The sequence below is a fragment of the Mesitornis unicolor genome, unplaced genomic scaffold (assembly GCF_000695765.1).
Source record: "Mesitornis unicolor isolate BGI_N332 unplaced genomic scaffold, ASM69576v1 scaffold52725, whole genome shotgun sequence".
NCBI classification, from domain to species: Eukaryota; Metazoa; Chordata; class Aves; order Mesitornithiformes; family Mesitornithidae; genus Mesitornis; species Mesitornis unicolor.
In genome coordinates this window covers 23874-38900 of record NW_010185891.1, presented here as the reverse complement: position 1 = coordinate 38900, position 15027 = coordinate 23874, and the positions used below count along the sequence as shown (strand labels likewise).

General features: G+C 39.3%; 1 protein-coding gene across 1 annotated transcript in view; it reads left to right on the top strand.

Annotated features, from left to right (window-relative positions):
- Positions 1-8977: 8977 nt before the first annotated feature.
- Positions 8978-15027, top strand: part of KPNA3 (karyopherin alpha 3 (importin alpha 4)) — a gene marked incomplete at its 3' end in the record, with an annotated part of 29166 nt that continues 23116 nt past the window's right edge. The window contains exons 1-2 of the mRNA XM_010184955.1: positions 8978-9085; positions 10374-10418. Coding sequence (XP_010183257.1) covers positions 8978-9085; positions 10374-10418 — 153 coding nt within the window. The remainder of the gene's footprint in view (positions 9086-10373; positions 10419-15027) is intronic.

Below are 15027 nucleotides of genomic sequence, written 5' to 3'. Positions count from 1 at the left end.
TGTAGGTGCTTCACTTGTTCTCCCTCTAGGACAGAATGAACATCTGTTTCTTGGATTTTCTGAAATGCCTGCTACACTGGTCATGCAGTACAGGAAAATAACAAATATCTTTTTAGTGTTCACACATCTGAATAGAAATTTGTGTATGGGCAAAAGCAGATTCCTGTAACATATGTTAAAAAGGACCAAATTTCAAATCCTTGTACACATTTAGATAGTGTCAATAAGCCTTACTCTTCTGACTTTTAAAAGAAGTATGAATAAGAATCACTTGTAATTAGGTTACCTTGGTTATCCACAGTTCTTGGTGCCTATTTGGCATATCACAGTATTCAGATAAGGTAAAGCTGGCATAATTGCAAAATTCAGTATGCCCTTCTGTTTCCAAAAAGTATAAGAAAAGAAGACAGACTTGGTACAGGTATCCTTCAGACAAGTAGTTTCTTTTGGGCTGTAGCATAAATGACAAAACTCCATAGTTAGGTTCTTTAAGGTGGGATGTTGTAAAGTGGAGTTAGCAGTGGCTGCATTGCCCCTGCTTTGTGGAATGCTGTGTGCACAGGTTCCTTGTCCTGTTAGAACCACAGGACAAAAGAAATGCTTTAAATTAGCTGGTGATCCTTGCTGCCTGCCTGTTGGTCTGTGCAAACCAACTGATACATGGTGATGAGTTACTTTGGTTGCATTGCTGTGGTATTACCTGGAAACTTCAGATGGAGCTCATGTGGCTGCACTGTGGTCTCTGGTCTGATGTCAGTAAAGATGTCATTCACAGTGTTAAGATCTGCATCTGGATGGAAATGTTGTAAAACTTTTGGCACGGTATAATGTCTTTGATTCACACAGCAGGAGTAATTGGAAAACTACTAGAGTCTGTGTTTCTTCCCCCAGTTGAGTTTTGATGTTAAATAGAGAATTCTAGCTCTTCTTGTATTCTGTATTAAAACAGCAGATGACATGTTGGTTGTATTCAAGACTGCTTTGTGTCCTTCAGTATTGGTGCAATTTGTGTTGAATGCAGCCAACTAAATTGCTTCGGGTCCTGTCTCCTGAGGATTGTTTGATGTGTCTGTACTTGTAAACTGGGTAATTGGTATGTGGAAATTAAAACATGAGTGCTCACATCTCACTCCTTTGCTGGTAGTTGCTCAGTATGCAGGTTAAACAAGTGAGGATATCAGGGCCTTGAAGAATGGGCTTATGAAAGAGCTTTTAAGAAATAAACTTAGCAATTGCTTTTTTGCCAAGATCTTCTGAAGCAGTCGAAGCAGATCATGTGGATGGGCAGCTTTGTCTGCTTCCATAGGGCCTTCAGGTGAGTCAGAACCATAAGCAACAGTAATTGGAGGCTTGTGGCTTTTCATATTGGCATGCATGTCTGACTTCAGTGAGTCATTACCCATCACTAAGTAAAAGAGTCACACTGGATATCTCATGCGTCCAGTTTGCTGACACTAGCCAGGTTCAGATACTTGAATTATCTTGCCACAGATGGGCTAACTAAAAGCAGCTGGTATTAATTTTAGGGGTCTCAAACTGGGAATTTAAAAAAAAAAAAAAGTAGCAAGGCAGCTCCAACTGCAAAAGAACTAGTTTTCCTTCAGTGGCTTTTATTAACCCTGTATTGCACTCTGCTCCTAAGGTACCTGGAGTTAAAGGTACTGCGTTAAAGATTACATGCCAAAAGGAAACTTTGTAGTATTAAGGTTCTGCAGCACACAGAGAATCTGAACCAAGCTCTAATGCTTTCTGCAAAACAATAGGACGCTTCCCTAAAAGAAGAGCAAGTATGTTTCAGGTCAAACGAATCAAATGAAATAAAACTCCTGGAGTCTCAGATCAGGGGCCAGGCACATTGCAAGTGTATTTGGCTGCTTTGGTGGATCTGTTGCTCATACTGTGGAATTGATGCCCCCTGCCTGCATTTCTAACTGGGTCAGCATAATTTAATACGGAGCTGTGATAACAAAGCCAGAGGTGAAGTTGTTCTAACTTGGTAGTCTATAAGACTGAAAAAACATCACTGTTTTTCTTAGAAGGACAGTTTGGACTTACAGGAGTATTTGGTGATTAGGTAAATCTCGAAATTGGGTGTGGGGAAGAAGAGTCTGCCTAGAACATACACTGTGGGGCAAGGGTGGAAAAGGCTGGGTAGTAATCCGTGGTGCTCATAACTAAAGGAATAAACCTAGCAGGAAGGGTTAATTTTGACTAAACATTTGGTTTAGTTTGGCATGGATGTCAAATATTTTTGCATGTCCAAAAGAAATAGAGGGGATCAGTGTGCACAGTGTCACTGGCTTTAGTTCTTACAGTTGTGATAAAGTAGTTGCATTCAGACTGTCATGATGCTGTCCCAGAACTTCAATTCAGTAGTCCCCGAATATTTCCTTCATGTGTCGTGATTAACTTGCAATTCTTGGAGTAAGCTACATTCATGCACCTTGAAAATGTGGACAGGTAGAGCAGCAGTATCATCTTCTGCCACTGTCCCTTTCTCTATTTTTGGCTGAAGCCAGCTCTACCAGAACAAGTAGAACAAAATCATTGGTCTAAGCCTCAAGTTTACACATACAAAAAAAAAATTACATTCCTATGCAAATATGGAATACTGACCTTCTAATGTTAACCAAAGATAGGCAGTTAACAACTTTAATAATCTCAACTTGTATAATAATTTCTTGTATACAAAAAAGCACTTGATTTTTTTTTTTCTGCCCAAAGTGAGCCCAGCTCCCAAGGCTTCTGCATTTTCATGTACGTTGCAGTATTTCATGCTTGTTAAAAGGTGTCAGAGAAGGAATAAGGAAAAAAGTCTAGTAAAGTGATATCTAGGGAAGAACAGTGTTTACTTCAACAATGCAAACACCTTCTTTCACTGTATTGCACCCACACCTACATTGTAAAGTATTTAAACTATACACTAGGGTATGCTTATATGCAAGGGGGAAGGTATTAGTTAAATCCAATCCAGCTGTTGGAACAGGGCCAGGTTTTTTTCTGTTAGGCAGGTGGAAGTAGTCTGGAATTGACTTGCAAATGCTAAGCTCTTTGGGTACCCTGTATGTTTAGTCAGGCTACTTTACCATCACAGAATCACAGAACGTTAGGGATTGGAAGGGACCTCAAAAGATCATCTAGTCCAATCCCCCTGCCAGAGCAGGAACACCTAGATGAGGTTGCACAGGAAGGCGTCCAGGCGGGTTTTGAATGTCTCCAGAGAAGGAGACTCCACAACCTCTCTGGGCAGCCTGTTCCAGTGCTCTGTCACCCTCACTGAGAAGAAGTTTCTTCTCAAATTTAAGTGGAACCTCCTGTGTTCCAGCTTGTGCCCATTACCCCTTGTCCTATCATTGTTTGTCACCGAGAAGAGCCTGGCTCCATCCTCGTGACACTCACCCTTTAAATATTTATAAACATGAATGAGGTCCCCCCTCAGTCTCCTCTTCTGCAAACTAAAGAGCCCCAGCTCCCTCAGCCGCTCCTCATAAGGGAGATGCTCCACTCCCTTAATCATCTTTGTAGCCCTGCGCTGGACTCTCTCCAGCAGTTCCCTGTCCTTCTTGAACTGAGGGGCCCAGAACTGGACCCAATATTCCAGATGCGGTCTCACCAGGGCAGAGTCGAGGGGGAGGAGAACCTCTCTCGACCTACTAACCACCCCCCTCCTGATACACCCCAGGATGCCATTGGCCTTCTTGGCCATCCCAACTATGTATGGAGCTTTCCTGCAAGCGTGTGTCTTCTGGTTTTCTGAGAATGATTCCTGTCATGTTGAGAGGCAATAGCAGAAATAAAGAACTTAAATGACCAGTTATCTTTTAATGAAGTTTGTAGATGTAGAGAAATTAGAATCAGACAGTGAATTTGTTCTTTCTTTTCCACTTAAAAGCTAAACTTTCAAAAACAGCTAAAGTTACGTTTTGTATCCCCAGAAGAGCCAAAACTGACAGTGTGTAGTGTTCATCTTGTCAAGGTGATGAACTTGTGGCAGTCCCATTTCCATGGGCTAGCTGGAGGCTGATGCCTGCGCGTCAGCCTGCAGGAGAGCAGGGCTAGCCAGGTAACTGCTTGTGGGGCAGCTGGCTGTGCTGGCAGTATTGATATACTGGCTGGCATAAAAATACCTGTTTCCTACCTCTTCATCTCTGATGTTTTCTGAATCTGCTACTGTTGCAATAGAAGTGGTGTAAATGCATTGATAAAAAAATTAAACTCTTCAGTTTACCGTTTAATGAGGTGGCTAGACTGGGTGAGCACCACATTGAGCTCCAGATCTCATCATTACAATGGTAGGTAGATCTTCAGTCATAAAATGATGGTTATGCATTAATATTCCCTCTGACACAGTTGGCATAGCTAAAAATGGTTAAAATGGTTAAAATTCATACCACTTATTGTTGCAGCATTTGTCGTGGTGGTTTTTTTTCTGTACAGGAAGCGTATGTTATTAAGCACCTTGTACACAAAACTTCATTTTCAGTTTCATTTAAGAAATCTTTATCCCAGCATAACAAAGGCAATGTAGTAACTTGAGCTTCTCACTAGTTGTATCATTCACACAGTTAAATAGTTTTGATTTTCTCATTTGTGCTGTAACTGGGGATGAAGTAATCTTATCAGGTATCCAGACTTTCTTGTCTCTGAAAGTGATATACTTAAGGGACTTTAAAGTGCTTATAATCAATTAAGATTGATTTTTAGTTATGAAGGAGAGTTTTCAAATTAACAGAAACCCTGAGACCGGTTCCGATATCTCATTGTGAATGAGATCTCACTTGCATAAAAAAGTACCAGTGATTAAAAGAATTCTTTCATAAATAAAAGGACTATTCTGACTGCTGTTTCAAATGTGGATTTGTCCTTTAGAAGTAACCTGAATTTTCTTCTTGTAGTCTTGTGTAACTCTGGTAGATTTCCCCCCCCCGCCCAGGAAAAAACACACTACATTATGTATTTGCTACAGAGGATTTTGGAAGATGTGTTATCTTGTTCTGGTGTATGTTAGACAGGTACAGCTGATTGCTTTGGGGATTCCTTGATTTTTATTTTTTTTAATAAGCTTACAGAAGCTGTAAGAATTGCCTTTTTAGGTAGTTTAATATATTCTGCATTTAAACATTTTCTATGTTAAACAAAAGCTCAAGAAGCCAGAGAAGCTTCCTAGACTTAGCTCACTCTTCTAGAATCTCATTGCTATTCAAAACTTCAGAGTAATCTTTTTTCTGTTTGTCAGGAAGGTGTGGATGGGACACCTTCAGACAGCAAGTGGTAGTGTCACAGCAGTGATACTTGCTCTGTAACTAGTGAGCATCTTGTGCACATTTGTACTTGTGAAAGAGGTGTGTTTGAGCCAGAGGGTCCCAAATGTTTAGTCACTCAAAAATAATTATTTGAATGTGTTGGTGGTAAGGATACTGTATTGCTGATAATTCAGAATTTCACAGGGTTATCTTTAGCTATTACTTACTGATATGAAGTTTAATGGACTTCTGTTTTAAGCCATATATCAACTAAAAAATCAGAAAGACATTTCCCTTCTCCACAGGAGGCTCTGAAATTGAGCTTTGAGTTTCTTATGAGCTTCTGGTTGGAAGAGAGATAGCAGAGCTGAAATGCTGGTCTGATGAGGATGGCTGTATTCTGTGTCACTTCAGCCCATTGAGTATGTCAAAGGCAGTTTTACAGGGACTCAGGCATTCTTTGAAGCCTTATTTTGAGCATTGGCTTGAGTTTCACTTTATTTTCAAGGTCTAGTGTCTCTTAAATCTCTTATCTTTTGTCAGCTTAGCATTTTTGTGTTTTGTATCAGCCTGAAACAAAGTTCCCTTACAGCCCTTAACACGATAGCCCTAACGTGCCTAGTGATTTTCTTCATTGATATATAAAATTAATTTCAATTTTGATACCTTGGTGGAACTAGAGATTATTTTTCTTCCAGGTGAAAGGTGTTAGGGAGAGATTTTGCATATGGCTTTGGAAGATGTTAAAAAACTCAGCGTAGAAGTGAGAACACTGATTTATCTAACAGCATCTAATAGATATTTTGGTTTTTTCCTGGTTTATTTTATAAAATAAAATGCTGAGAAACTTGAAATTAAAAATACTGCTGAACATCTACTTTTGACTTGTAACAATACTTACAACACTTGGTGTATTGCTATGGTTAGGTCAGCCTGGTCACACTGGTAATTGTTCTTCTCAAATGGTGAACTGGGGAGTAGAAATCTCTTGTAACGGAAGTCTTATGAACTTAAGTTTAACTTGAGTCACATGTAACAATTGAGATGTAATGTTGTAGCACAACTTGGTAAGTGTTGCATGTTCTTGTTTCTTAATGGTACAGGCTGACTGGTTACTCATTTTTACTTTCTGCACCTTGAGTATGGTGCATTAATATCCCTGTGTTTATGAGCAGTGGCGCAGTTCAGAATCTGCAGGAATAAATTGTCATCATTTTTGTGATTTGTAGGATTTTGCCTATGCTGAGTTTTCCTTGTCTGAGATTTGGAGTCTGATTTTATTCTGTGGAACAGTTCAGATTTGTCTTGGGGGTGGTTTTGAGACATGCTGTTTCAGTGTGACATTAAGTTACTTGTTTGAGTACATTAAGCTGAGAAGCAACCGTAGTCAGATGCTGTGGATGTCAAACACGGTATTAGATCCATTGGTAACATCTTACTAGGCTTCAACTAGTGCTACATAGATAGACTTTAGCAGATGGTTGCCCTGGTAATGGATCCATAGGGTTAAGTTGCAGAATAATTTTGTCTTTTCTGTCTGTTAGCTGGGGAAAATGCTTAACCTTTCTACTACTGTATAAATCTCTTGTAAATGCCTGTCAGTTCCCTGTGTGCTGGGGCTTGCAGGTAGTGTAAAAGTGTGGTATTCTGCTTACAGCAGAATTAGAGGCTTGCAGTGGTACTTAAGACTGCTTCTTTTATATGCTGTTAAATTATAGTATGTTTATTACTTCTGAGGCTGTAGGAAGGTGCTGATTACCTGCTGTATTTTTAAAATGCTTTATCTGAAACACAAGCTTTAAATCCCTACCTTTTAAAAAATGCATCACCCCTGCCACAGATAAGATTAGAAATTGTGCCTATTGATCAGCAAATTTTAAAATAAAACTTGCAGAAGCCCAGCAGGAGTGACCAGTATATAGCATGGTGCTCTATGTATACCTGCATTTCCTATAATCAAATGAGGTTGAAGCTTATTTTTGATCTGACAGGTATGGTTTCTCAAGGCAGGGATAGCCAAATAGCAGACATTCAGAGGTCTACTATAGAGCAGTACTTCAGTACTGTATTGACTCCTGTGGTAAGGAGGAGAAAATAAAGATGAGGAAGAGTCTGAACAAATCGCAGTCAAGTAGCAGGCATAAAGCCAAGAAGTTGGGCCAGTGTCAAGTGCATACGTGTGTTCTTCATGTGCAGTCTATAATTGCAATAATTGCTGTGTATGAAGTAGAATCCGTGGTCTTAAATATATTAGTATACAATGGTCATCGTGTGAATTGGGGACATGAAGTGGAACCACTAGTACCATCAAGTTAGATATAACCTGAGCATACATCTGGCTGAGAGCACTGCTCATGGTCCAACCATGGCAACCAAGTTTAACTGCCAGAATGCACCATAGGCTCTTTGGCAACTTCAGTCCCATATACTTCTAGGAAGAGTCTGTCGCTAACACTATAGTACTACTACTACAAGAAGTACCAGTACAAATGTACCAGAGCTGCTTTGAGAGAGAAACTGCATATAATAAGTTTAAAAGGAAATACAAACTAACAGTTAAAAGGGTAAAACCCAGATAGTATTGAGGTTGCCATAAGAAGAGTATTAAAGCTCAGAAAACTTATGCTGCTGGTCAGCAAAAATGTCCATGTAGTTGGTAACCTTTTTTGAAGGAACTTGCTAAAGAGTGTTAGCTCTCTAAATGAGGAAAAGATGGGAGAATCTTGCACATTAAATGTAAAACCATAATGGGGTAGTCAAATATTTTGAAGATCAGATTGATAAAAGCAAAAAAAAAACTAGTAAAAAAATATTGAGACAGAATTGTAATAGGATAGGATCAGTGGGGCTGAAATAATGGAAGTATAAAACAAAGATAAAACCCTAATTGAAAAGCCGGGTGAAATATTTGCCTTTAGAAAGAATTTTAGAGTCTTCCCAGTAGAGCCTTTATGGATGGATGACTCTGAGTAACTGTCTTTAGTCAAAGCACTGTTAGGGGAGATTTTAGAGCAAATTGATGAAGTGTCTTGCCTGGAACTGCACTGTATTTGTTTGGGTTTTTTTCTAGACAAATAATATTTAGCTGCTGAACTGTTGAACACAGCATACAGCCTTTCTTAAACCTGCCTTGCTCCCAGAAGAATGGTAGGTGGCAATCGTTATGGTTGTCCCCGAAAGAGCTTCAGATTTGGTCTTCATTTTTCTGCTCACTGTAAAATATTCTAGAGTATTATTACATAGATAAATGAAAAAATGTTGGGGTAAATTAGGGAAAAAAATTAAAAGGGAATTGTGCCTTGCATTCATTAAATTGCCAAGATTTCAAATCTGGCACATAAAATACCGGATTTTGTGGAGAAAATGCTAACAGACACTCAAATCAGCTAATTTGTCATGTGATGGGGTACCCCTTAAAATTTAAGATAAGGAGAAATGAAAGATTATATTTTAGGGTGGAGTGGGGGATTGTTACTAGTGGGAAGCTCCATAAAGAACATTGTCTAACACATTTGGATTGATCAAGAGAAGAGGCTTTTATAGCAGAAATCTAAGACAGCCTTGTGTAACGATGTTTTCCCATTGAAATGCAGCATTATCATGGGGAATAAGTATAGAAAAACATTTTGGGGCTGTTTAGTGCCCTTAAATTTGATGCAGTTTTTAAAATAATTCAAATAAAAAATTCTAATCTAACAAGAAACCTGAATGACTGGTCTTGCTGGTTGCACGCGATGACTTTTCAGGTTCTTAATTTGTCCGTTCTCTACCTACCCATTGCCCTCCCGTTCCTCAGCAGTCCAGTCCTGGCATATACTGAGCTTCTGCAGCAGGCTCAGATGGTGACAAGAATCAAGTGGTTTAGCAAAATAATGAGCAGGAAGAGAAGTGTAGTTCTGGTCGATGCTGTAGTGCTGGTGTCCTCTTGCTGCAATGAGGACTTGTGTTGTTTAAAGTAGTATAGTTCACGCTTATAGATGTGAAAGGAGAATTGTGTCCATGTTTATCTGAATGAGTTGGTTAATCGAGGGGTGGACAGAAAGACAAACCTTCCTTACTGTCAAGTCAACCTAAGATAATTAAAAATGCTATGCAAACTGGTTGAGAACAGTGAAGTTAAAATCAAGTTCAAAGTACTGAAACTATGTCCTGTATAGGTTCACGATGTGAAGTCTGGTCACTTAATTTGTCCGTGTTGGAGCTTTAACATGTTCGGTATTTCCTTAGATGGCTGGTAGGGCGTGCTGGCATTTCTGTGTACTCATGGTCTTCACTGATACTTCTTATCTTAAGGAAGTTACTTCCCTAACTCAAAAGGACACTGACAGTGAAGGTCAGTTTGCAAGGATAGGACATAGGAAGTATTTGAAAAGGCTAATTTTAGTTAGTGTGGGTGATCTTTCTAGAGTGCCAGAAGTCATGCAGTCGTAATTTTCTCCGAATTGCATTCTGATGGTACATGTCTTCACTCATTGTAAAATGAACCTGGGGAGATTGCATTTGCTAGGCTAAAATTGTTTTTTGTCGATCTTGTGATCTCTTTTAGCTAAGAGGTATAACAGCATTGTAGGGGATGTGTCCTATGTGCCCAGCATCTCTAAGGAATTGAGATGTTTTGGGCTGGTTTTCCTTTACAGTGTTTAGGCTATAGATCCTAAGTAGATTCAGTGCCACTGTACTTGGTTTCTTTTTGCCACAAGACCGATCTGTCCTTTTTGCATTGAGCTCAGTCATCTGCTGCTGCTTATGGTTGATTTTGTCCAGATAACTGGCATAGGTTATGTATTTAGGTTGTGAATGTGATCAAATGTGAATGTGAGACAAAGCTGTATATATAAACACCTGGAGAATCATTCCAAGGAAACTCCATGGGGAAGTCAATGTTTTCTGCCTTTGGGATACTTATTGTGGTTTATGACAACGTGTTCTGTAAGGTGTATAAAAAAAATTAAAATCCCACCAAAAAAACAGCTTGTGCACCTTGCTAGGAAAGATTCAAGTTATAAATTATGCACACAGTTTTCTTTATCTTTTTGATGAATAGCTGCACTTTTGACCAAAACGCAATTGACTCCAAAACAAAACACTTCTTTCTTTACATACAAATCTTGTTTATTTTTTTATTTACAGACTATGAGAAGACACAGAAATGAAGTTACAATTGAATTGCGGAAGGTGAGTCTGGTTTTGTTTATCAGCTATGTTACTTTTATAATAATGCTCTGATGTCTTAGCTAAATATTTTCCCGTAAGCTTTGCTTATGGCCCCAAATGTATATAGAAAAGTTGTAGATCTGTAGATTACTAACTGTGGATTTTAATATTAGTTTTACTCTCTAACTCCTTCAGCTCGGTGCAGCAGAACAGTACTGCTTTACTCCAGTGTATTGCTTGGAAATAATCCATATTCAGTTTCTGTACCAGTTCTCATATTATTACAGTGAAGCTGTCAGCTGTTCAAATGCTTAAAGTCTTCAAATAGGAAAAGGGAGAGTTTTAGCATTTAGAAAATGCGGCTGTTCTTTCTGTTGTGTTTTTTTTTGTTGTTGTGTTGTGCTTTTTTGTTTGTTTGTTTGCTTTAAATTATTGTGTGCTGTAGAGGGAGTTCACTTTGGGGTCAGATTTTGGTTATATGGGGTAAATGCCAATGTATCTGGGAAGATCATGACCATGAGAGGTGATTTAGTTCAGGGCTCTGCCTAAATACGAGATTTGTTACACCGTCATCATTCGTAACACTTCCAACAGCCCTCCTAAGCACCTTAGAGGTTTGCTGCTGGACTACTTTTTCACAAGCTAGATGTCTCTTGGGCTGTGTGTGTAAAGAGAAAGGGTAAACTTCTGTCTGCCTTTGGGTGCATTCAGTATATTTGAGGACTGATACAGGCCCCTTTCGTTTTGTCCTGTCGAGACAAACTCAGTTCTTCACCCTTTCCTTGAACACTCTGTTTCCTAGATTTGCCTTGTTGTAGCTCCTTGGATCCAGATTGCCTTTTAACTTGAATTCCTGTTCTGTTTCCCCAGTATACTTCCCCACCTTGGTATCACCCATGTTTTCCAATATTTTCATTAATGACTTGATGGAAATGTGTGCTTTCAATATTGTAGATGTAGGCCAGCCTCCTGTGGATCTCCCATTTGATCCATCTCTCCAGTTTGCCAGCTTAATCATTGACAGTCTGAGTGGAGCTTGCTTAGGAGTGCACACCCACCCAGTTTCATCTAATTTTTTTTCATTATTTTCAAACTGAGAGAGACAAAAGCCTTGCTAAAATGAAGGTGAAGTGTTTGTAAATGAAAGTAATGTTGAAAAAAATGCTTTGACTTATTTTTGAGAAATTTTGTCTGCATTTAGCACCTGATTGTGTTGGAGCTACCAAAAATCTTGTCCCAGTATTTTCCTGGGATCCTTCTGTTCTTCGTATAAAAGAGACTTTTTATTTTTCCTTTTTTTTTTTCCATTTCAGATCTTACAGAAAAACTTCTGTATTTCATTACAGTATCAAAAATAAATATTTGTACGATTCATTCTGAGTCTATAAGAATTAGCTGAAGAAACCTAATGGAACCCAGATGACTGGAAAAAAGCTTCCTACATATGTGCATGATGTGTCATGTAAAAAATTGTTTAATGCTTTCATGTTTTCCTAATCAAAGAAACTAGCTGAAGATGTCTAAATGTGTTGTGTAGCTTATGGCCTCATCAGTAGTGGCTGATGACAGTTGTGGTGAAATCTACTTTTACTTCCCTGCAGCAGTAGGTACCAAGTAAAAAATGAAATTAGCAAGTATTTACTTAAAATGAGATGCAGGTAATTAATTTTAATATCTGAATTATCAGCAGTTGAAGTTTAGGCTGATATGTTAGAGGCCCTCTCTGTTCAGAACCAGTGTGTTGACTTGATGTAAAACTCGCTGTATAACTGTGAAATCCGTACTGGGAAGGGTCATTCATAGCACTTGGGCAGCCTATGCCTGCTAGCAAAGCAGTGCTGTAAAGGGTGACTTAGCTAATGCAGCATGGCCTCATATATCTCCTTAAATTGAGACTGCATGAGAGCATTCCAATGCAGTATTTGGAGAGAGCTTTGCAGTGCAAAGTGAGAATTTTAATTTAATTCTCATAATTGGTTTTTGTAACAGGTCACAATTTCAAGGCCATTTTATTACAGAAGCATGGTCATACACTTAAGATACGGCAATGTATGGAAGGAATCTTGTATGTGCCAGTAATATGTGAGTGAAAATGAGGAAGAGGAAGCCTGTGAGGGGCTGCTAGGGGCTTTTCACTAAAAACTGCACATGCAAAGATCAGTTACATGTGTAGAGCAGCGTAGGCGCTGGATGTAGGTCAGGCTGTAAATCAAGAGTGAACAGCAGCTGCAGAACTCTTTAAGTGCGGGAAGTTGTGTTCTTCTGGAGTGTTTTCTGAACATCTTCCCTTGCAGAGACCAGAAGAAACCTGCTTTACTAAGACATTCAGCACGTGTCCGAGTTGCTGGTTTGCAGGAACTGAACCGGTCCTGGTGGGCAACTGGTTTGCTGTGAGAAGTCTGTGGCACATGTGAGGCCATTGCTTCTAGTACAGATTTGGGACTGAAATGTAAAGGGATATATTTTATTAAGCTCCAGCAGTGGAAAGGATCAGCTACAATATCATTGCTTCAGTCTTCACCTTTATGGCTAACGCTGCTGCCCTAGCATGTGTATAGCAAATTCAGAAAACAGATGTTGGCATGACCTCAGTAATCCACCAGTGCCTCTTCAAAACAAAGAGATCTCTTCCCTTTATCGCAGGTATCCAGATGCTGAGTTGTACACCTGGATTTTGAAGAAAACAGGCATATTGAGCACATTCTTGATGTGTACAGTTGAAGCATTACATAGTCACTGGTTTGTCTTTTGACTCAACGTATGTATAAATATTAAATGAATGGATCTGATGAAGTTGCTTATATCTGTTTTGTAAGATGGAATGAATAAAAAAAATCACATCTTTGTACAGTAGTAAACAATTTCTGCATGCATTAGTGTGAGGTGTTTATTCTTTTGAGATTACAGACATCAAGGTGCATTTGCAACACTTTATTTCAAGAATATATCATCTCTATTCACTATCTTCACACCATACCTCAGAAAGAAACTTTACTATTTCTTCCTTTTTTTTCCCCCCTATTCCTATTCACCTATTACTTGTTTAGGAACTGAGCTAACAAAGCTATCTCTGACATGAAAGGGTAGCAGTTGTCTGGCAGAATCCTGGCTGAGGCATGGGTTGGCAACATGAGCCAGTCAGATGATGCTCCTGATGGTCAGGTGCCCTTTTCTGATGCCACATTGGCCTTGCTGAACACTTGCTGTGTTTATGTGTTTTGGGAATGGACCTACTACATTTCTGGAAAGACGGTCATGTTCTCTGGCTATATTGTTAGTGCAGCACTGAGCCTAAGAGCTTAAAATTAGCCATATCTCTTTCCAGACAGACAAGTTAATGTGCCAGTTTTGGTGATGGAGACTGTCTTAAGATTTAGAACTTGAACTTCTTGTAGTGTCTTAGCAGAGTCTGATTTAGAATGTTAATCAATTTCAGCATAATAAAAAAATGAAGGCTACTGTGTTAGCAACAGGGACTCTGGAATTAATTGGCTAACCCAGTTGATGGGTCTCATTCTGAAGGGGAGTGGGGTGGGCGAGTAATATTTAAGATTCAGTTTAAGGTGCCATAGCTTAATGAAGCCTGTAACTGCATTGCTGGAGTTGCTTTGGTTCTAGGCACTTGGCTTTCCGTGAGGAGGAAGCTTAACTGGAGCCACTTGTGTACTTAAAGGTGTCGTCCTCAGCGAGGTCAATGCTATGGTCATTGAAGTAGATGTCACCCTTCAAAGGAAGCCTTAACGCTCTTAACCTCAGCAGAAACAGAGGATCCTGCGCTCCAAGGCCTGCTAACTAACTGGAATCCTAAGAACTTCCAGGATCTCTCACAAGGTTTATTTTTGTCTTTCTTGGCAAACTCAGCTGCCTTTGAGAGCTCATATGAGCTCATGAAAGCTCTAACTGCCAATTAAGTTTGATGCAAGGCAAAGCAATTATTTGCTAAAGAAGTGGTAGATTAAGGAGCCATGGGCATATCTTTTTTTACCTGTTTCTCTGGTATACTGTACTTGTCCCTACTCTGATTTCTCTTAAATAAGATTGCTTATGTCCACAATAGCTCCTAAAGTAGTGAGCCTTAAAGAAAGGAACCTGTCTTCATGTTGCTGGGAGAGCTAGTGTGGGTAGAATCTTGTTCTGATTCTCAGAAAGTCTGAGAATGCAGAAAAAAAAATAAATCCAAATTTTCATGTAAAATTTGCTTTGGTTATGCATCTTTTCCAGTGAATGTATAGCTCTTCGTTCACTGTAAAGTACATTTTTTAGGCATAAGTCTATCAACTTCAAAGAAACGGCTATAGTCACAGGGAGACTGAAGCAGTATTAATATGTTCTTCTGCAGGCTTCCCTATCCAGTGTTAGTAGCACAAATTCTTGGGAAAGAACTTGCATCTACCCTACCTTGTCTGATTCCTCAGAGAAAGAAAAATAAAGACTCTAGGAGGAAAAATATGTTTCAAGTGTATTCTTCTGGAAACTTAGTTGAAAAGGGCTGTGAAGAAGTGCCTTGGAGGCTTGCTTGAATCGATTTAATAAGAGCATGCTTTTGCTGAACTTAACAGGCCTCGATCTTTGCAATCTGTGCTTGGGGCTTTTGGGCCACACACTGGTGTACGTGAATGTGGCTACTTAA